This window comes from Erpetoichthys calabaricus, chromosome 1 (genome assembly GCF_900747795.2).
Source record: "Erpetoichthys calabaricus chromosome 1, fErpCal1.3, whole genome shotgun sequence".
NCBI lineage: Eukaryota > Metazoa > Chordata > Cladistia > Polypteriformes > Polypteridae > Erpetoichthys > Erpetoichthys calabaricus.
The window spans coordinates 58,132,610-58,154,789 of record NC_041394.2 but is presented as its reverse complement, the minus strand read 5'-3'; the positions used below and the strand labels follow the sequence as shown (position 1 = coordinate 58,154,789).

The 22,180-nt window shown below is 37.2% G+C and overlaps 1 protein-coding gene across 1 annotated transcript in view; it reads left to right on the top strand.

The window, feature by feature from the left end:
• Positions 1-22,180, top strand: part of LOC114650561 (uncharacterized) — a 35,006-nt gene that overhangs the window by 10,294 nt on the left and 2,532 nt on the right. Inside the window, exons 2-5 of the mRNA XM_028800297.2 lie at positions 7,043-7,279; positions 11,864-12,094; positions 16,031-16,306; positions 18,202-18,462. Of these exons, the coding sequence (XP_028656130.1) occupies positions 7,043-7,279; positions 11,864-12,094; positions 16,031-16,306; positions 18,202-18,462 (1,005 nt within the window). The remainder of the gene's footprint in view (positions 1-7,042; positions 7,280-11,863; positions 12,095-16,030; positions 16,307-18,201; positions 18,463-22,180) is intronic.

Genomic DNA, 22,180 nt, shown 5'->3' with positions numbered 1-22,180 from the left:
TCCATATTGCGTTAAGTTACTGTCACTTCCATTTCTGACAATCCTGCATGGGTTTGTTAACTTATGGAAAAGAATGCTGTAATGATTGTGTGACATTGTCCTCTAAATTGATGACTGCTGCATAATGTGACTTGACCACAAAAAAGATTTCTATCAGTACCTAACAAATGCGACAGACTGACTATACCAAAATTAGGTAATGGGGAAGTGAAAGCAAAAGTAACATAAGCTTTGGGAAACCATAAACTTTAGCAAAGTTACTGACTGAATATTAAAGTCAAGGTAAATTGTTTGAATGTTACTAGCAGGTGGTAGAAACTAGCAAGTTATTGACCATACAGCTTAAGATCAATGAAATGAATGTCACCACTACATTTGTTTCCATAGACAGTGTAGTCTAATAAAGAATTTGGATTAACAAAACAGCAGGCTGATGTTGTAAACTAATAATTAGTTTGATGTAAGAGAGAGGACTCCATTACCCAGCTCACTGGGTGAGATGTGTTTCAAGCTCTGCTGGGTCTTACACTATGATTCCATGACACTCTACTGTACATGTAAGACAATATAACATTATTTCCAAACTGTTAATTTAAATAAATATTCCATATGTCATAGTAATATATATTCTTTTATTAACTGACTATTCATTGATTTTCTTAACCTACAAATCCATGTCAAGGTTGAGGGGAAGATATACTGTAGGTATAATGCCCTCAAATGTCTTTAGGTGATTACTTGTAATGGAAATAAAATAAACAATAAGATATCCTAAACAAAGGGTGCATTTCTTAATATATTACAAAAAGAGTGAACCTATAGTATTTGCTAAATGCCCAGCTTTTTCATTAGTAACAGAATTAACATTTTGTAAACTGAACATGCTTAAGTAAATATTACTAATATATAGTATATAAAACAGTAAATATATATTTTTGGCTAACCAGTCAAGAAGCATTTACAATTTGTTATGGTCAAACCAGGGATCCTCCCCTTGTTAGGAGCTCAGGATTTTTATAAAATAAAAGATTTTTCTTATAAGAATGCTCTGAACAAAAGGCAAAAAGGAATAGCCTGAAAGGGCAAAGGTTATCCAAAGCAAACATGTCCAAATCACAGATTCAAAGAGCAGTCGAAATACAGAGCACCGAGTCCAAAAATTCAGTAAATTCACAATAAGCACATAAAATTACAAAACCAAATAAACTCACTACACCCAAGTGCATTTGATTGAACCGAAAGGAACTGAGGGTTGCCCTCAATTTTATAGGGCTGAGAACTGTCCCTTGCATAGATGGGCACATGGCTTCACCTCATGGGGAACCACCCACAAAATACAAACAACATAATACAGACATAGGGAATAAAGAAAGTAGCTAACACAAATAACAGTACCATAAATAAAAGACTCAAAAATGAACAACAAAAAAAAAACATAAAACAAGAATGAACACCAGCCAGAGGAGGAATATTGACTGAAATATAACATAACTCCCTCTCCATGGGGTGACTTCCAGACACCCCAACCCACTTTTTAAGAGTTGAAAGAACACATCATTTCCCTGTTGGAATAGCAAAGTGAAAAGGCTTAAATCAGGCATGGTAGATGAGACGACAATGCTTGAACTTGGCAAAACAGATGAGACGGGGTGTTCACCTCCCAGTCGTCCTTGCAGGAAAGACGAGATGGACAATTGGGCATCACCACCTGGTGCCCCCAGCAAGTCAAGTGAAATAAGCAATGAAACACTTCACGGGTCACCACCTTCTGTTGATCCCAACAGAGCAAACAAGACAGCTGACTGCATACCACCTCCCTGTGGTCCCGGCAGGGCAGGTTGGGCACCTGAAACATCCATAAACTCACCTTTTAGTTTACATAGGTCCTAGACTGTATTGAAATGGCAGCTGCCTCCTGCTCACACTCTGGGCACAGTGACTCCAGTTCCTGCAGTCTCCCCAGTGGGATGCTACCGCCATGTGTATTGGGGGAACACATAATCCTGATCTGCAGACACCTTCTGTTCTTCAGAGCAGATGTCCCATCCTGGTAAGGAACTAGCACCCATACTGGTCGGGACGTCAATCTCTCTCTGTCCTTCCATTATGGTCTCTGTCCTGGGCAAGTAACCATCATCTATCCAAGTCGGGACATCAGTCTATCCCCCATCATACTCACAACAGTAAATCAAAATGGTCCAAGAATATTCCTTCTTTCAGCGTCTTTGGGGTGGATTTCAAATATTATTTAAAGCCTATAAAAAGTTTGAAAAATGCAGAAGCACAGTGAACTTCTTAATTATGTAAAAAGTTTAACTTGATTACTTAAATATCACATTTGTTACCTCTAGATGTGGTTGATGGGGATTATCGATATTTCTGAAATTTCCATTTGTATTGGCTTTCGCTTGTGTGTATGTTTATGTAAAATTTGTAAATTTCTGAGTAATTAATAAATGTTATTTAAAAAGCAAAACAATATAGCCATTAATTTTGTTTCTGTTTTATATCCTAACTGAATTAACCAATATAGGCCAACACATACCACCAGGTCTAAAATCAGTAGAAAACTCCAGTACAGAAGAAATAGAGAATTATAACTAATAAATATGTTGCCCTGAATGCTAAGGTAACTGTCTTACTGAAAAACTAATCTTTCAATGAGTCCAAAATCCTTACCAGTGCACCTGAATTTAACTTCCATAACTCTGCTGAAATTTGGCCTCCCTAGGCCTGGGACCGATAGGCCCACTTGGGGATCCATCCATGAATAAGATAGCTATGTCCATAAGAAGGTAAACAAAAGAATAACCTGAAATTTAATTCTAAAAATGTGGAACATTATGACATCCAGTTCTGACAGATGGCAAAGGTGAATCCAGCTCCCTACTACACCTTATAGAGGGCAGGAGACCTGGAAATTGAACTTTCCTTTAATCGGATGTTGGTATCCAGAATGGCATGGATACTTGGGGCTGCTAGAAGAAGTGCTAGTAGGATGGCCCCAGGGGTTCCAAAGGTCATTCTTGACTCTGGAAGTTAATGCTGGTATATTTCCAGAAATACTTACTGGTGGGGCTTAGAAATCCCATCAAGTCAATCTAATAGACCACTTTCACGGGCATCTATGCCAACTTCCTGCCAGTGTCTTGCAGGAATAATGAACTTACTATTTAATGGTGGTCGGTAAACACAATGGAGCAATCCAGACTGTTGTTCAGCTGTTCTCTTAAAATTTCTCCCAAATTGACCATGGCATATGTTACACAATTAGTGGAGCGCAACATTAAAACGGAAGCAAATACTTTCATGAAATTTATCTTTTCAACTGAGAAGGTAAGTGCTCTCTTCTTAATGCTATTTTGCCAGCTAGCACCTTGTTCTTTGTACACGATCAAATGTGTTGTATTTGGAGACAGTGGTAAGATGCAGGTGTCACAGATCATTGTGTTTTGATATTTATTCACCGAGTATAAGTATTCAATATCAGTATTAGATTTACATTAGCACTTGATTGCTGATGCTTTGTTAGTCACATAAGTGGAGTTTAAATAAAGATTGCTTTTAAAATCATATTAAAACACATAAGCATACCTGATGAAGGAGGATGTGCATAATCATGGTCTGTCAACATATCAGTGTCACAGTTTTTCCATTTCCATCTCTTGCATTTTGAGTAGCACATCAGAAGCAACATGCCAAAAATCATCTCCAAGATGGCTCTCTACTTGGTCACAAACAGAAAGTTGTCCTTGTTTCCCATCTGTCCAGCTGTTCCACTTAAAGTGGGATGGGACAGCGGCAATTTTGAGATGCTTACAATGTACAGATGGAAGGTAGTCTTTCTTGGTAAAATGCAGACTACATACAAAAGAGCTGCCTCGATTAATGGTTTCAGACATTGTTGTGATATAACTAGATATGCCAGATTCCAACAAGCAAACTGTTCTGAGTTTCTTAACCCAGAAGTGTGAAACTGGTCTGTGCCAAGTGTAGTTAGTTGAAGAAAGACACTAGACTGGGAAGAAGAGGAGACACTGGGGAGGCAAAGTTAGTCTGAGCAGGAGGAGATCCTGAGGAAAAGTACATTTTGATAGGAAAGTAGACAAGTCATTCCACATGGTATGAGGGTCCTTTATACCAACAGCAATATGTCTCCTTAATGCCTCGTTGTGACTGTGACAGCCAAGTCAGAACTTTTATTCCTTTTAAATTTTTCTTGCTTTATAGTAATTCAAGTGTGTGTTCAGACCAAAGTGTGTGTATATTTATTTACTTACTTATCTACCTATTTATGTATTTATTTATTTAAAGACCTTCTGTAAAAATACAAAAATCCCCCTTAGGTTAAAAAGTTCTATCTATTAATGGTAGAGAAGACCAAATATATGCAGGAACACTAATATTTAGCTGTAAGTTTCTAGTTGTACCTTTTGTTCTTTATTTATCTTGTTCCCCTCTATTGCTGTATCTATCTAATATGCCTTTCTTGCTTTTACTATTTTGATCTCCTTGATGTCATTTTAGGTTGAGGATGGCTGAACTGCTGTCTTTATTGATCATCTAGTCTAAAGTAGAACACTTGCATGCATCCCATATTTCTAAGCCACATACAGTATATGTTTAGAAATTCACCCGGTCATGGCTAAATATGTAGTCTTTCTCAGCCCTTGTGACAATGTGAAGTTAATAAAAGTATACTGAGCCTTTACACTGAGTTCTTAAAGGAGATACATTATTGATTAATTAATGCATCATCACAAAGTTGATAGTATTAGCCATGGCATCTGTCAAAGAGAGGCAGTGGCATAATAAAAACATTTGCTATTTCTTACCCTATGTCTACCTACAGCAACTTTCCCCTGTACAGTATTCATGTGTGTCTCAAGCAGGTCTTCTCCAGTGTTCCCTCTCTCAAGCTCATTCCCATAAAGCCTGCTTCTCAGGCTCTCACTTTTATAGGCTCCTTTCTTGCCTCCTTATTATTTTATACTTTCAGCCTTTGAAGGTGACTCTGTGTCTTACTCCTTTTCTGATGTCTATTCACCAGCATTCTCTTTCCTGAGCACATTCTCATAAAGCCTGCTTCTCAGACTCTTGTCATTATTTTCAAGTTGCCTTTCTCACCTCCCATCTGTTTTTATGCTTGCTGTCTTTTGAAAGTGACGTTAACACCAGGCGTCTTTCACTCCTCCTTGTACATGTCATACTCACATTTCCTCTTTCGATTGCATCATAAAAAGCCAATCAGACTGCTCAGAGGGACTGGACACACAAACCTTAGTGTTTTATTATATACTGTAGTAGATAAATGTCAGTGGACTAGTTTTGGTTGCTGCTCTTAAAGTACAAGTTATGAAACACTACATCTTTATAAACTGTCCCTAACTCAACCTTAACCTTACTTATTTATGAAAATACTAGGGGGGCTTTGCCCCCTGCTTGCTTCGCTTGCCAAAACCCCTGCCTGCACTACGTGCTAGACTCTTTGCGGTTCTGTCACTCACGTTTGGGGATGCGGTTGTATAATTTAAAAAGATTTTTATTTTAATGGAAATTGTTACATATGCATAAAATAACTATTTTACATTACAGAGAGTAATTAACCCAATTAAAAAAGAATTAAACGTAATAATTTAAAAGTAAATTATGTTTCATGTTGTGTTAGAGATATTTGTTGCGTAATACGATTTTGTTCTGTTTGCCTTTGAAATTTACATGCAAATACTTTTAAACTTACACTTTTACTATAAAAATTAAGTAAAAACAATTTTTTGAATTAAATTTTCGTCAATATCGCATTGAATTTTGATTCTGTGTTTGGACTTTCATCGTGACAACACAACGTATAACTGCCAACAATTGAATTTCATTTCTTTCTATTAAATAAAGACGACTTTTTCAAATGTTTGGCTCTGAGATTTGTTAATTGTCTTTGCTATTCTAACGGGAAACTGTTACCCTTTTAATACAAATGCCATATCAAGATTTTCTTTTTTTTGTGTAATGTTATCTCCTGAAGATGTACTACATTACCTTTCTTGGACACATCCTTCTTTCAACAGTAATTCGGCCGGTGGAAGACCGGCCGGTGTTAACGGTTGTAGATATTCTTTGGGGTATTGTAAGTTGATGTTTTCATCTTCCGCAACATTACCACTGTTTCAGCATAGTCTATTGATACTCATTTAACCAATTTGCCATGTAACTGATCATCATTTTTGGCGTTAATTCATTTGACTTCATCGTTTCCCTGTGCTAGGATTGCCCGTGTACTCATTTTTTCTGTTGATAACTCTTTGTGATGAAATTCTTCAAAAAGATTTGGACATTTTATGTCTTTTTAATTGGGAACTTAAAGTGAGGAAAACGTTAAAATTTATAAGGGTTGAGAGAGCAGAAGCTGTCTGTCAAAAGCATTCACATGAATGAGAGGTGAGATTACTGTGTGCGTGGTTGAAAATGGATGAGAGGAGGGCGTGACTTAAAAAAATCTCATAGTCAAAGTCTCAACTTGTGGGACTTGAAAAAATCTCTTCCAAAAAAGTCTTGTCTCGTCGCAAGATTATTTTACATAATACAGAGATAACCCTTTAAGAAATGTGTAGTTCTGGGACAGTGAGATAACCTAAATATGATTTATTCGATTTTGTGTAAATGACCATTGAATAAATTGGATTTTAGCATGTGCAAATTGTGACAATCTAACATCTTGATGCTATTGCACTTGAAGATTGCTATCAGTAAAATGGCTAATAACTAACCTTTAAGAGTCAGAGTCAAACCTATTACTCACTTCCTTTAGGGCTGATAAATGCTGAAAACCTATTGACAATGGAGTCAATCTGTGTCACTATAGGGAAAGATTTAGGAAAGTAAGTAATTTTGCTTGCCTTTCTTATAAATTTTTAGTAGATGTTATTTCTTGTAACACAATGTTTTAGTCTTCAATAGTGCCAAGGTTTAATGTTTAAAATACACAAACTGTACATCAAGCTTATGCTCCCTGTATTAAGAAACTATTGCTTTTAACTTTCTACAGATCAGTCCCGATATTACACAGCAGAAGGAAAAACAGTGCATCTCCTTTGTGGAAATACTACTTCTCAAAGTGCTACATGGAAGAAAATGACATCAGGGGAAATTTACAGCAAGAAAACAAATGAGAGAATCACTGTGCAATCTGACTCTGCCTTGGTGATACGAGATGTAAAAGCAGATGATGCTGGGATTTATCGATGCAATGACATCTTGAACGTTAGCCTACTTGTCTTAACTGGTGAAGTATTAGATTTACTATCATCTTTTGAAAAAAAAATGCTTTCCTTGATCTATATCCTTGTACATCTGAAACATCCATCCATCCATTTTCCAACCCGCTGAATCCGAACACAGGGTCACGGGGGTCTGCTGGAGCCAATCCCAGCCAACACAGGGCACAAGGCAAGGAACCAATCCTGGGCAGGGTGCCAACCCACCACAGACATCTGAAACAGTGTTTTGAAAACAATTATTTGTAGTTTTCTTGGAATCATGCAATTCAGAATAGAATTAAAAAGTAAAAAACTAAAACAAGAAGAATCCCATATTAACTAATAGTTATTATTAACTGAAATATTTTGAGAATAAGCCACAGGAGAGTAAACAGCAAATCCTGACTTTCCAGACCTGACTCCTTATTCAAGTCTACTTGGAGCTAACAGTCAAACAGGCAAAAGTATAAACCAATAAATTGAGAGATGACCTTTCTACAGTCAGTGTTATTTTTGTTCCTAGGTATATTTGCATAGAATAATGCTAGACTATAAAATGGGAAAGGCTAGTCAAAGTATTTGCACATTCACTAATCAAAACCATCTCACATTTTATTGTATCTCAAGCATCATTTTGATGAAAGGCTAATAGCATCTTGTATTAGAGTTCAGTTTTCTTTAATTTCCTCATCACGTTACTATTGGAATAGAGTTCATACAGAATCAATACAATACAAAAAAGATTTATTAACAACTAGCCGTCCCCTGTGGCTTTGCCCGTGTAGGAGTGAAATAGAACAGCAAGATGTAAAGTGGCACCCTCTGAACTCATAACAACAGTAAACTTAAAACATGTAACACTAATAACATGCTTTTTATGGATGTACTGATAGTAAAACAAACCAAAAGCTCTGGTACTTGTCCCACAGTTTTTAATTTTAGAAATACTGTATATGCAAAAGGAATTGTAAAATTGTGATAGAAATTTCTCTCACTGAATTTATCACTATGAGCATTATTTTTACTACAAAAATAAGCCCTTACACATAAAACCCAACTGTATAATTAGGAAATGTGCATTATTGTCATGCAATTTAAAACCTGCAGTTGTATGTTATATTGACAAAATAAATCAATAATGACCATCAGCACACCGGTTTATTCTAATGGTACCAGTACTCAATAGCTTCATTCTTCACATGCATTTTTCTGATGCAGAAATACGGTACGAAGTTGATGAATAAATTACGTCAAAAAGCATGATCAGACTTATTGACTTATAGGCCCCATTATCCTTGTTAGTGGATATGACCCAACACTGTCCTCCACTCCAGGTGCAAAAGACCAGTTCTGTGAGAACTTTACATCCATCATCAGGAATATCCCCAACAAAGAGCAACTCATTCTCATGGGTGACTTCAATGCAAGAGTGGAAGCAGACCACGGTTCATGGCCTTCCTGTTTAGGCCAGTTTGCTCTGGGAAAAATGAATGAGGATGGACAACGACTGCTCGAGTTGTGCACCTACCATGACCTGTGCATTACCAATTCCTAATTTCAGACCAAGCCTCAACACTAGTTCTCTTTGAGACAACCATGCTGAAAGCACTGGCATCAACTGGATCTTATCCTGTTCAGGTACACTGCATTCAAGAAAGTTCTCTACACATGCTCTTACCACAGCACGGACTGTGACACTGACCATTCTTGAGGGTGTAGCAAGATCAGGCTGCAACCGAAGATGTTCCATTGTACTAGAAAACAGGGGAACCCTTGCATCAATATCAATGAGATGTCTCAGCCTGACCTTGTGGAGCAGTTTGCAGAGGCTTTCGAGAAAGAATTTGGTGCCTTGCAGACTGGAGACTCTGCCACCCAGAAGTGAGAAATTCTGAGGTATAGCATACATCACACAGCCTTGCTTACCTTTGGGAAAAAGATCTCAAAGAGCCATGACTGGTTTGATGCATGACAGCATTAAGAAGGCACTAGGGCCAGACCAGAGCAAGACGGCCCACCTTAAGTCTTCCACTGGGGAAGTAATCACAGACAAAAGCTAGCAGATGGAGAGATGGGTAGAACACTACACTGACCTCTACTCCAGTGAGAACACTGTATCCTCCTCGGCTCTTGACGGTATTGAATGTCTGCCAACTATTATTTTAATTTTAAATCTTAATTTAAATTTTTAATTTTAATTCTAATTTTTTATTTGCACTTCATGTTGTTACACTGTGGACCCTGAGCTTCGCAATTTCATCTATCTGTATATTTGTATATGGTTGAGATGACAATAAGGTTCACTTTGACTTTGGCTTTGACTTTATGAATGAGCTAGACAAAGAGCCAACTGTAGATGAGCTCAGCAAGGTCTCAAGAAAGGCCCCAGGCAGCGACAGGATCCCTCCAGACCTGATCAAGTATTATAAGACTACCCTGCTGCTTCCATTACATGATGTCCTATGCCAGTTCTGTCAAGAAGGAGCTCTACCACAGGACATGTGGGACTAAGATCAATAACCTATACAAGAATAAGGGCTAGAGAAGCGACTCCACAACTACAGGGACATCTCCCTTCTCAGCATCATCGGCAAAATCTTTGCTCAGGTCATTTTGATCTGCCTACAGAAGTTTGCAGAACATGTCTAACCAAAGTTACAGTGCAGCTTCTGAGATAAGAGGGCAACAGTTGTCATGATCTTCTCCCTTCACCAACTTTAGCAGATGCCCCTGTATATCGCCTTCATTGGCCTTGCCAAGGCGTTCTACATGATCAGCAGAGACAGACTTTTCAAAGCTATGTCAAAAATTGGCTGCCTGCCAGAATTGCAGAGCATGACTAAATCCTTCCATACCAACATGAAAGGGGCAGTACAGTTCAAAGGCAACTCCTCTGAACCCTTTGACATTCGCAGTGGTGTCAAACAATGTTGCGTCCTAGCTCCAACACTGCTTGGGATTTTCTTCACTCTGCTCCTGAAGCATGCCTTTGGCACTGTGAAAGAGGGAATCTACTTACAGACTAGATCAGATGGCAGGCTTTTCAACCTTGTGCGCCTCAATGCCACGACAAAGGTACAAATTGCTCTCATTAAACAGGTCTTGTTTTTTGTTCTTGCTTTGTGTTTGCAATTTTTTAAAGCTTCTTTAGTAATCTTTTAAATATTAAATTAACTCTCTGTTTATTTTTGTCAACATTTAGAATTGTTTGAACTTTAAAAGTATTTAAAAGTATTTCCCCTATTTTTGTGCCCATCCAAGCCACAAGTCTGACTTCTGAGTTTGGAGCTAGGCTGCCTGAGGTGAGGCAGTTATTCAGTTATTTAGTTATTCAGTTATATTCAGTTGTTTCATACCTGTGGACCTGGCAAGTCTGGACTTTTTGTGTTTGATTTTTCAGGCCTGTAAGAAACAGTAAGAAAACTCTTATTCTGACACCCAAATAATGACAGAGATTTTGTAAATAAAGGACAAGAAGAAGAGATATGAGTCAAAAGACCAGCAGATATTTGTGACTGGGAAATCAATTAAAAACACTGTCATCAGGCCAAAATCAAAACCCAAAATTGTTGTCAAAAATACACAGAGCAAAAGTCATTTACCAGGAACACTAACTAAATTACCACATGCTAATATGTTGCTGTTTACCTTCAAATTTGGATAAATAGGAAGTGTTTGTCATGGCCTTTGTACCTCCCGACCCCGTGATATCACAGCCACTCATTACCAGGTTGTTACCCTAGCAGCAACGTGACAACCATTCCACAAACTGGTGGCACCTGTAAAAACAAAAAAACCATCATGTACATGCATCGGGAACTGTGTTCGCCAACAACGTTATTGAAAAAAGAATGCTATGTTAACTTTCCCTCACTCTACACACAACTTAAAAGGAAACTTCCCCTGTGGACAGGCAAACCTTTCCACCAATCAGTGTTTTCCTTTTGTTTTGCCAAGGTACCTACCCTTTCCGTACACTTTGATGTGTCGTCACCACTCTGATTGTGAGCGCGTCATCTCTAATTTTGCGCGGTCCCTCATTTAATTTTGTGCGTCACCTCGTTTGAATGTGAGTGTCAAATTCTTTAATTGTGCACGTCACCTTTTTTAATTATGTGGCACCACATTTAATTTTGAGCGTCACCTTAAATGTGCACGTCTTCTTGCTTAATTGTGCACGTCCCACCTATAACTTTTTGTCACTGCCCCTTCAGGGCCACCATACATCGGTCAGTTACAGTTGCCCTATGCAGTTCAAAGAGTAAAAAGTAAAGAAGATAACCCCCAAAAGGAGTGTTGACTTGTGTAACTTAATTCAGTAGCTCAAGGCACCAGCCAATAGCTCTTACATAGATCTAAAGTGCCTAAGTACCTTGGCGCACTTTGGATAAGGATCAAAAGCATAGGTGTTGATCTTTCTAAACTCAGCGCAAAACTGCAAACATTAGTCTTTACTCTGAACAAGAAAGAGGGATAGGACTACTCCACTTTTTTGTGGATATAACCCTCGTGGCAAATCTTTGTAAGGTTCCTATTGTTGCTTTAACATGGCTAAAATACAATCATGACTTACAATATAATCTTTGACTTTATCTTTTTTTTCCCTACAGTAACCTCCACTCCAAAAGATGCTAAACCTGGAGACAAAGTATCAATCTCCTGTGCACTAAAGTGCCATGACCATAGCTGTGAACCTTATACGTTAAAGATGATCACAAAGGATCAGGAAAGGGAGTCACATAATACTTCATTACGAGTCATTTCTTGGATGGGACAAGATTGTATATGCAAAGTACAAGTGAACAATATGATAAAAGCAAAGACTTCACTACTTTTATCAGGTGAGTTATACAGTAGCTAATAAGTTTTGGCAACTACAAAGAGTAGGCAGATAACAGAACTGTGTGTATCAATCAATTATTCAACATAAACAGAAACACTGAATTTCATGTAGGTATATAATAGCAAATAGACATATAGTAAACAATATGTAGGAAGGCTACTTTGGATACTGCAACAAGCAATGGCTGTTATTTAAATAATGATGTATTTGCTTAGTATATCCCTTTAATCCAAAGTGACTTTCAAAACCCAATATGTGTAAAATTTGTTGAGTAGTAAGCAAGAAAGTACATTTGAGACTAGCAACAGAAAATGCAATTCCAGTTAGAGTAAAGAAACTTAATTCCATGATATTTTTTAATAAACTAACGATATAACATAAGCAAAGGTTGATAGTCAAAATAACCTGTAGATATTCATGCAGGGTCTAGAGTGCAGAACACTTAGAACAGTTCTCAGGTTCCTTCAAAAGACAATTGTACAGGTAGCAGACTGGGAGCAGTTTTGTGGGAAGTGTATCCTTTTAGCATTCATGGATAGAAGGGAGAGATAAGAGACAGCAAAGCACAAAACTCTTACAGTGACATATGGAAAAACATCAGAATGGAAGTAATGAAAAGCTGAGCAATTGCAAGACCAGAAAGTCAAGATGATAGTATTATATTGGATCGAAGCAGCAATAGAGTTAAAAAAAAATGAACCGGAAAGGTAGCATGGATGTACCGAAGGATACAATACATCACTTAGGCAGCATTGTCTTAGATGAACATTAGAGCATTAGAACAATTGTGAAGAGAATAGGCCATTCAGCCCAGCAAGTTCATCCATTCTATTCCCCAAGATGTCCTGCTCTTTGCCAGTCTACTTGGTAATGTATTAGTTGAGGGAATGGTTAGCAGGTGCTGGAATACCTGATGGAAGGAAGGAAACTGCAATATCCACGTTTGGAGAAAACAACATCCTGAACAAGGATTATAATATCTTACATACTCAGATTTGAACAGCTTCGATGATGAGAAGATGTTGACTAGTGAGGGTGAAAGAAGAATTGTTTTGATTGAAGGTGAGTGAGTCATTAAAGGTCACATCAGAGCTTCTGACAGCAGTAAATGGTGATTGACGTTGTTACACGTGAGATCTGAAAATAGATCTGTGAATGGAAAGTTGGCACATCTCAGGAGTCAAGAAACAAAGTCTTAAATAGACAGAAACAATATTTAACAGGGTACTTCCTTCCACGGTCCAAGGACATGTAAGTTACATAACTTGGCATTGCTAAATTGGCCTGTGTGAGTGGTGTTCACCCTGTGATGGATTGATGGTCCTATCCAGGGATGTTCATGCCTTGTACCCAATGCTTGCTGGGATAGGCTCCAACTCTCCTGTGAAAATGGTAACCTCACAGATCAGGTTTCTTGGGTTCAAATTCTGTACATGTTGCATGTGTGGAAAATTTATGTTCCCCCCATTTAGTGTGGGTTTTTCGCCCATCCTCTCATGTCCCAAAGTGCCCTTAAGGTCAATTAGAAGTTTTGGATTGAACTTCTGTGAGTATGAGTGTCAGAGTATGAGTAGACCCTGCGATTGGATGGCACTTTGTCCAGAACTGCGTCTTGTACGTAATGCTGCAAGGATTGGCTCCAGCCCTCCATGGCCTTGAATTAGATTAAGTGGTTTTGGCAATGTTGTTATTGTTATAAATAAATATTATAACAAATGCGTATCACTGATAAATAAAATAAGTAAAAAAAAAAGTAGTTAATTTGAAAGCCAATGAAAGCTCAAGCTGAATTTAGTGCAGCTGGAACAAAAAGGAAAGTTTTATTGTGATAGTCTGTGGAACAATTAATAAGCAATTAATAAGAATGCTTATTTTATGTGTACCTTTTTTATAGTGAACATCATCCATAGAAGACTTAAAAGTATAGAATGTCCTTCAGATGAGATGTAAAACTGAGGTCCTGACTCTCTGTGGTCATAAAAGATCCCTGGGAATCCTTTGTAAAGAGTAGGATGAATCCTAGTGTCCAGGATAAATTGACCTCTTTGGCCTAACCATTCTGGCTCCCTAATCATCCCTTGTTTCTAATTGTCTGTCTCTCTCTCTTAGAAATGCACCACCTAAAAGCTCATGTGCGGTGGGCTTACTGGCTTAAAAATGGAGGCGTTGCATCATCCATGTTGATGCTACACATTAGTGGTGGTGGAAATGGCTCCCCACTAACTATGAAAAGTGCTTTGAGTAGTGACAAAAGCTCTATACAAATAAATAAATAATTATTATCATTATTAGAACTACCATAATACACAGTAATTGTTTGCTATGATGAGGTTCTGTGCTGCTAAGAAAGTGCATGGGAAGAAGAAGTCATTTAGGAAATGAAGAATCACAGAAAAGCAGAATCACTAAACAGCTGGTAGGGACCATGTGCCCCCACATATATGTGGGGTGCTGGCATAAGAAACAGATGTTTTTTGACTATGCATGGCTGTCAGAGATGGTTAGGAAGGAAGGTTATAGGCCTGGGAATGGAATGACACCCAAAGAGGCCACTTGGCTGCATAGAATTCCCACATGATGCAGAAGAACAGTTGAGGTCAGGGTCACTATGGGAGCCTTGCCACTTTAAGCAAAGCAGCAGGGCTCAAAGGTGCAGGCTAAGGATGTCCCTGAGCCTGAAACAAGTTCCTGGGAATTCTCCAGAAGTAGCCCAAGGATGGGATTTAAAGCTGCCTATGCATTACTGGCACATCGAGTATGGAGTCAGGGCAAACATTTGACTGGTGATAGAAAGGCAGAGACCAGAGCTTAGAGAGAGAAGGGGAGGAAAAGGGGAGACATCTTTTGTGTTTACAGTATGTGATACTTTGTAAGTGCTACTTTTGACAAGGTTGATCATGACATTCTTATTGAGGGAGCTGAATATTGTGTTGGAATTTGGGGTACTGCTCTTGAGTGGTTTGCAGACTACTTTAAGAGCAGAATCTTTAGTGTCAGCTTTGGTACTTCATCATCTCAAACAGCCACTGTTACCAGCAGGGTACCACTAAGGCCTGTTCTAGGAGCATTTTTGACCAATATTCAAAAATCCAAACATAAGATATACAAAAATGTAGCCTCAAAAAGGCAATATCTAATCCAAAATTAAAAAACAAAGATAAAGTAAAATGTCCAAAAGCCAGAAATCAGAAATGAGAGCTTACAATGTCAACAAAAACAAACAGAACTGAATATATGGGAGTCATATAATACAAGCTAGAGTTGATATAAATGAAAAAGAGAAAAATAATTAATGAAAACAAACCCCTCCAAAGGAAGAAATTAACAAAACAATTTCATCAACAAATATATCAAAATAACACCGCTAAAAAGTAAAATGAACATAATTTTAAAAAAAAATAGCTAAATTCAGGGATGAAACTCTGGCAGAGAAATCAAAGTGGCAGTTCAGTTATCCAAGTCTAAGGTGGAAAAACAGGTTGTGTCAGCTAGTCTTCTGACCCAGAAAGTACATGTAGATTTCAAAGGGAACTAGAAGAACAGAACCTTGAGGAATGGATAGTTTACTGTCCTCCCTGGCCAACGGACCTTATTTTTATTCTATGTTAATTGGTGTTCCCTAATTCTATTTTCTTATTTATTTTGTCTTTTTTCTCTTTCTTTATCATGTAAAGCACTTTGAGCTACATCATTTGTATGAAAATGTGCTATATAAATAACTGTTGTTGTTGTTTGTAAGAAACACTTTGGAGATCATATCTTTCTCCATAATGACAAGACCTAAATTTCTCTGAGGGTTACCTGGATTTTAAACCTAATTACAAATTTAAAAAAAAAAAGTCAAATTATGTACAAAACAGTCAAGTGAAACAGGACTGGAATAAAAAATGCTTTAACTTTCTCTGATTAATTAAATTCTTCTTTCGTTTTGCAGATGAAAGCAGATTCCACACTTCACTGGGACAATCAGTGACACTGCCATGTGAAGACTCTGAAATGATCACATGGAATAGAATGGGTGTGGAATCGGAAAATGTACAGAATATTGTAATCAAACAAAAAGATGGCAGCATAACCAAAGTGATGGAGGACAAAGAAAACCGTTTCCACTTACTACAAAATTCTTCTTTGTTCATTGAAAGAATAAAGACAAGTGATGCAGGGACATACCAGTGTAATGGAAAGAGATTGGATTTGATTGTCATTTCTGGTAATTAGTTTACTATTATTTCATGTTTTAACTTTAAGCCATGGAGAATATGAACAGAACATGCAGTATTTTCATTCCAAATGGGTTTCTATGAGTGGCACAAATCAGACCTGTTTACTTTCGATATTGAGTTTGCCTACGTGCCGCATATCTGTGTGGGGCTTTTCCCAGGTATCCTAGTTTTCCTCCTTTATTCCAAAAATAAGAATTTTAGCTAGCACTATAAGAGTAATTATATGTTTGCCCTGTGAAGGACTTTTGATCTTTCCAGGGCTGGTTCTCATCTTGTGTCAAATGTTGAAAACCAATAAACCAAATCGATAAACCAGATTTGATGGTGGATAGACTGAACTTTTATTTACATTCTAGAGATTGTCTGGGTGTGCTTCAGAAGAAATACAATTTTAACACCTGCAAGGTAGTTGTGCTTTGTTAACAGAATCAAAGTATTTTGCTCCTTCATTAAAAAACTGGATAGAAACACAAAGTTCAGGAACTTGTCAGCGAAGTCCAATGAAGTCAATGACCAAGCAGGAACATGAATTAGTTTTTAATGGATTATAATGTTGCATTCCTGACAGCTAAGGAAAAGACTGCCAACTATGTTGGACCAATTACTGTTGCCAAAAATATGACTTGAGATGTGAGACAGTACAGTAGTGCTTACCACTCCACCATAATGCCTCTCTAAGATAAAATTAACAGAATTAAATATCAGAAAACAGTAACATTTCTTGCTGACAGTGGCAGATAGGAGGCATGACTTCACCAAGGCTTGCCCTGCAGAGATTTTCCTACCTCTCTCTACAGTTTGTTTTTTTTATCCCTGATGCTTTTGCTCATTCATTGCCACTGCTACCAAATAAGTGCAACACCAAAGCATGTGGATTTTTCACTCCTTCTTGTTTGCATCAACTGTACAGCACTCTGAGTAAAATCATTAAAGGGTTAGACTTACATATTACACACAGGTCACATAAAAGTCCATACACAAAGATAAAACCTTCCAGACATGAAAGCACCAAAACATTTCCAGTTTCCTTCTGCATGTGAGTTTTGTGTTTTCCACTCATTTTTACCCTATTACTAGCATCTGTGTTATGTACAAAGGGAGCTGTCCCATCTGACTTTGGCTGCTACAGCTCTGTGATGTCATGTTGGCCTCATAAAATATTATGTGGTGCTGCTGCGTGGCAAATTTCCAAAGAAAATATTTGGCGAACAAGGTCACTAGTCAACACAGCATATTTGTTGTGAAAAATTCTTTGGGTAATGATACCATTAATCACTTGTGATATTGCATTGCCTCCAGTTAAAATCTGTACACCCTCCATAAGCTGCTATGAAATTTAATTACACCTTATGGCTAGGCAGAAGTTGTGTTATGGATCTTAAAGGATAATACGAGTATTGGTGTTTTTCAAGTTGAAATCAGTTTTTAACAATCATGGTATAAATTAATTTGCTACTGAATATTTTCATCTTAAGTAAAGTACTTTTTATAAATTTTCAAAAACATCATGCCTGTTCTTGTGGATTAAAACAGAATATATGGGGTACTGGTGCAAAAAGTATTACAGTTTACCTAATATGCTCACTTTGAAGCAGGAAATATTTAAATTTTAGAAGAGATGCCTTCTACATTCCTGAGGTATGTTTATAACAAAACCTGGAAATTGGAGATAATTTATTACTGATTCTTGACACTATTTGTACATTATTTAAGATATATTCCTATTCTTTCTTTCTTTCTTTCTTTCTTTCTTTCTTTCTTTCTTTCTTTCTTTCTTTCTTTCTTTCTTTCTTTCTTTCTTGTCGAGCTGTGCTGCTTTAAACAATGAAGTAATGCTCAGTATATTAAAAATACAATGATCCTTTTTTTCTTTTTTTTTCAGTAACATTTGACCCCACTGACCCAAAGCCTGGAGATATACTAACAGTCACATGTGAACTGAAATGCAAACAAGGTTGCAGTGGCTATATACTGCAGATTTCTTCTTCTGGGATGAATGATGCTGTTATGCAAGGGAGTGTTGTGCAGCACACCTTGTTTAATACCAACATGTCTGTTTATGAAAAAACCTTTAAATGCAAAGCAGAACTAGATGGGATTGTTCAGGATGAAGCTTTAGTTCAGCTTCACTCTAAATCAACAGGTAATATTATAACAATAGCTATTTATTTTTTAATTACTTTTCCTAATATTATTAAATTACACATAAGCACTCTGAGTAGTGCGAAAAGCACTGTATAAATGTTAATAATTATTATTCTTATTATTATTACACAGTATTGTTGAACAAATCACCAAACTACAGTACTGAACAAGTCATAAAATGAAAAGATGACATAACGTTCAGGTTTATTCAAAGACTTTGTTAACTGATTTGAAAGTTGGCGCATTCACATTTTTTAGTTACTTCATAGAATCAGCTATCACATTTATGTTATATATGTTATATTAAAAAATAACAGCAATAATAGAATGCAATTACATGTGTTAGTAAAGCAGTATATAATACATGCTTTTTACGGTACTTTACAATGTCATGTAGTTAGAAATGTGTCCCAAATAGGCTTGTGGTGCCTCAGTAGCTTTCACAGACAGCAGATTCTAATTCAAGAGATGTAAACATACAGTATCATTGATTGATGTCCTATTGTTAGTTGTTTGTTATGGAGGGTCTGTGACTAAGTGTAGTTAATTTTTTTTTAACATAACATTTTTGAAAGACATAGACAAAAAATCAAAATCTGTTGAAGCGTCAAGGTAAAATTGTTGGCTTCTTTGGACCATGATGAAGAGCAGGTCAAGAATTTTGCTGATTAATTGCATTTTCAGAGAAATGAGATGTTGCAATGTGCATATACATTTGTTTTATAACGTTTATAGTTAACTTACCTCAAGCAACAGGAGAAATGAGCTGAGGTATAAAAGGCTTGCACACACGCACTTCTCCTGGTGTTTGACTAACTTCTATTGGGATCTGTCCTGCCAGCAGGAGTGGTTATTCCAAGTTGAACTGACCCCTCTCAAGGTAAATTTCAAACAGTATGATTGAAGTGGTACAGAATGTTATTCTGTTTTAAGCCAGAGGAATTTACAAAACAAGCCATTCTGTTTATTAATGTGGGATTAGCATTAGCATTTGTGAAACCACAGTACACAAGGGAATGCAACAAAGTAGTGTTCATCAAGGAGTTACCTGGATTACAGGACAAATTCTCAACTCATGAGAGCAGAGGAATTCATAGTTATCAGAGCGGTAGAGTAGATGATGGATGGGACCCTTGCATTTCAGCCACTATTGAATGCAGACAAATATTTGCTTCCTTACATTAACCCATTATACAAATATACACAGAAAATGCTGAGTACCTTTGGCTTGTGCGCATGTAAATACTGGAGTAACAGAATAATCCAGTCTGTTTGGTCAGCTGTATAATTTAGCACAGATATGACATAGTTTGCCAGGCTTTTTTTTCATTGTATGTAATAACTGCAACTTCTTTTTACTAACATTTTTTTTTTTTTTTTTTACCACTAACACTTCAGAAGATGTAATCCATCTGAAGCTAAGCATGTTTGGGCCCAGCAAGTACTTGAATGAAGCAGACCAACCAGGAAAAGCTTGGGCTGCTGCTGGGAGAGGTGTTGGCGAGGCCAGCTGAGGGCACGTTCCCTGTTGTCTGAGTGTTGATTCCAATGCCCCAGTGCAGTGACAGGGACACTGTGCACTAAAAATGGCACCATCTTTCGGATGAGACGTAAAATTGTGGTCCTAACTTTCTGTAGTCATTAAAGATCCCTGGGCATCCTTTCTTAAGATTAAGAAATTAGTGTATATCCTGATGTCTTGGCTAAATTGCCCCCCCACAGCCTAGTCATTCTGGCCACCTCATCATCCCCTGTCTCTAACTGGCTAAGTATCTCTCTTACTCCTTCACCACCTTACAGCTAATGTGTGGTGAGTGTACCAACACAAAATGGCTGCCATTTCATAATCTAGGTGAATGCTACAACATTAGTGGTGGCTGAAGTGGCACCTCTGTCTATATAAAGCACTCTGAGTAGTGAGAAAAGCGCTAAATGTAAAGAACTATTATTATTATTTTTATCTACTCCGACTTTTGTTTTACTGCAAATTGCTATGATATACCCCATTGGGTACTTTAAACAATGTTATGTTTAAGGAATTTTAAATACAAGGAGCCATAGACCAAAAATGCCCAGCTACTAACGGCACATGAATTTTTCATCACTTGATTTGGAATTTGCTGGTAACATCAGCCAGATGATGTTGTAAAAACATAGCATTGTATGTACATTACAACTGCATGTAATTAGATTTTATTATTACTGTTATTTTTTAATTTGACTCACTGTTACAAAAATATGTAATAAAGAAAATTGTGACAGAAAAATCTTTGATGAAGTAAGTATAAGATGTAAAAATGCTCCAAAAAATGCTCAAACTAAAGCAGCTAACCAAATTTCCAAACTCACCTGAAAGTTACGCGATGCACACATTTTCTTAATTGTTTTTCTCAGGAGATGCTCCACCAATTACTGGGTTGTCTGCCTTCAAGCGGTTACTCCTGATGTCTGCCTCCTGCCCAGCAAGTGTAAAGAGGCTGAGGCTTGGCATTCCATTAAATAATGCTGCCTACCTTCTGGCATTAATTCAGAGCACTGACTGCTTCTGTCTTGCTTAACTGACTTGCTCCTTTTCACAATAGTTGTCATTGCATACCCTCAACCCTGGCCAACTCTTAAATATGGGGAGGAGATGTTGCCCTCTGGCTGCTTTTGTTTATTTGGGTTTCCATCCCTATACACAATCACACTATATATTGTAAACAGAGAATTCTACTCACCATAGTGTGCCCTGAATCCTGGAAAGTTCTGACACTTATTTTCTTAGTGTGCTGTATTACACGCTTTCTTACTGCTCATTCTGCGCTATCCTACACCAGAATTTCACAATGAACTTAATAGAAAAAACATTGCATACATTTTTTGGTAATTCTACAGAGAACATCTCAAAAGGTTTTAGATGTAGTTATTGTAGCTAGGAGGTAGACAAAATGTAAATAATAGAATAATAAAAAAAAATGAAAGGAGTTATATATGATCCAAATCAGTCTGAATATTGTTAATTTTATAATAGTTTCTTTAACATTTATTATTTTTAATACATGTATACCAATTCTTTTTTTCAATGTTAATAATATAATATCATTACTGACAACAGAACAGTTGATGCAGAGCTTTATTAATTGTAATTAGCCAACTGGAAAGCAGTGTTGTGCATGAACTGTTCAAAAGAGCACATTCATTGAACAAGCTCATTTTTCTAAGAACGGTGAACTTAACGTAACGTATTTGCAATTGAAGAACTTGAACGTGAGCTACTTCAGTTTTACGTGACATTCTAGATCTGGTTTAGGTTCAGATTAAACGTTTTGCCTTACCCTGTATTGTAGGGGTGGAGCCGAATCCGAATATGGTATTTGGATCAGCACAAATAGTGGATTTTTATCAATATTTATTTTGTACAAATTTTTTGCCAATTATTTGTATTCAGAAAAAATAATGTAAAATCAAATAGGCTCTGTCTGTGTCTGCCTGCTTGTGCTTCAGCTGCACCCCCGCTGACACAAGAATGCAGTGAAGCTCCAATTTCGCTTTTAGGAAAACGTTGTACTTCGTGAGGCCACTTTATATTTTTTCCAGTTGGACATGCAATATGTGATGCAAATTTTGACCAGCAGCATAATAGGTTAGTTCACCTACACGCTGGTTCCACAGTCACCATTTGTCTCATATAGTTGGAAATAGAGAGGTAATTTATATGTATACTTACATCTATT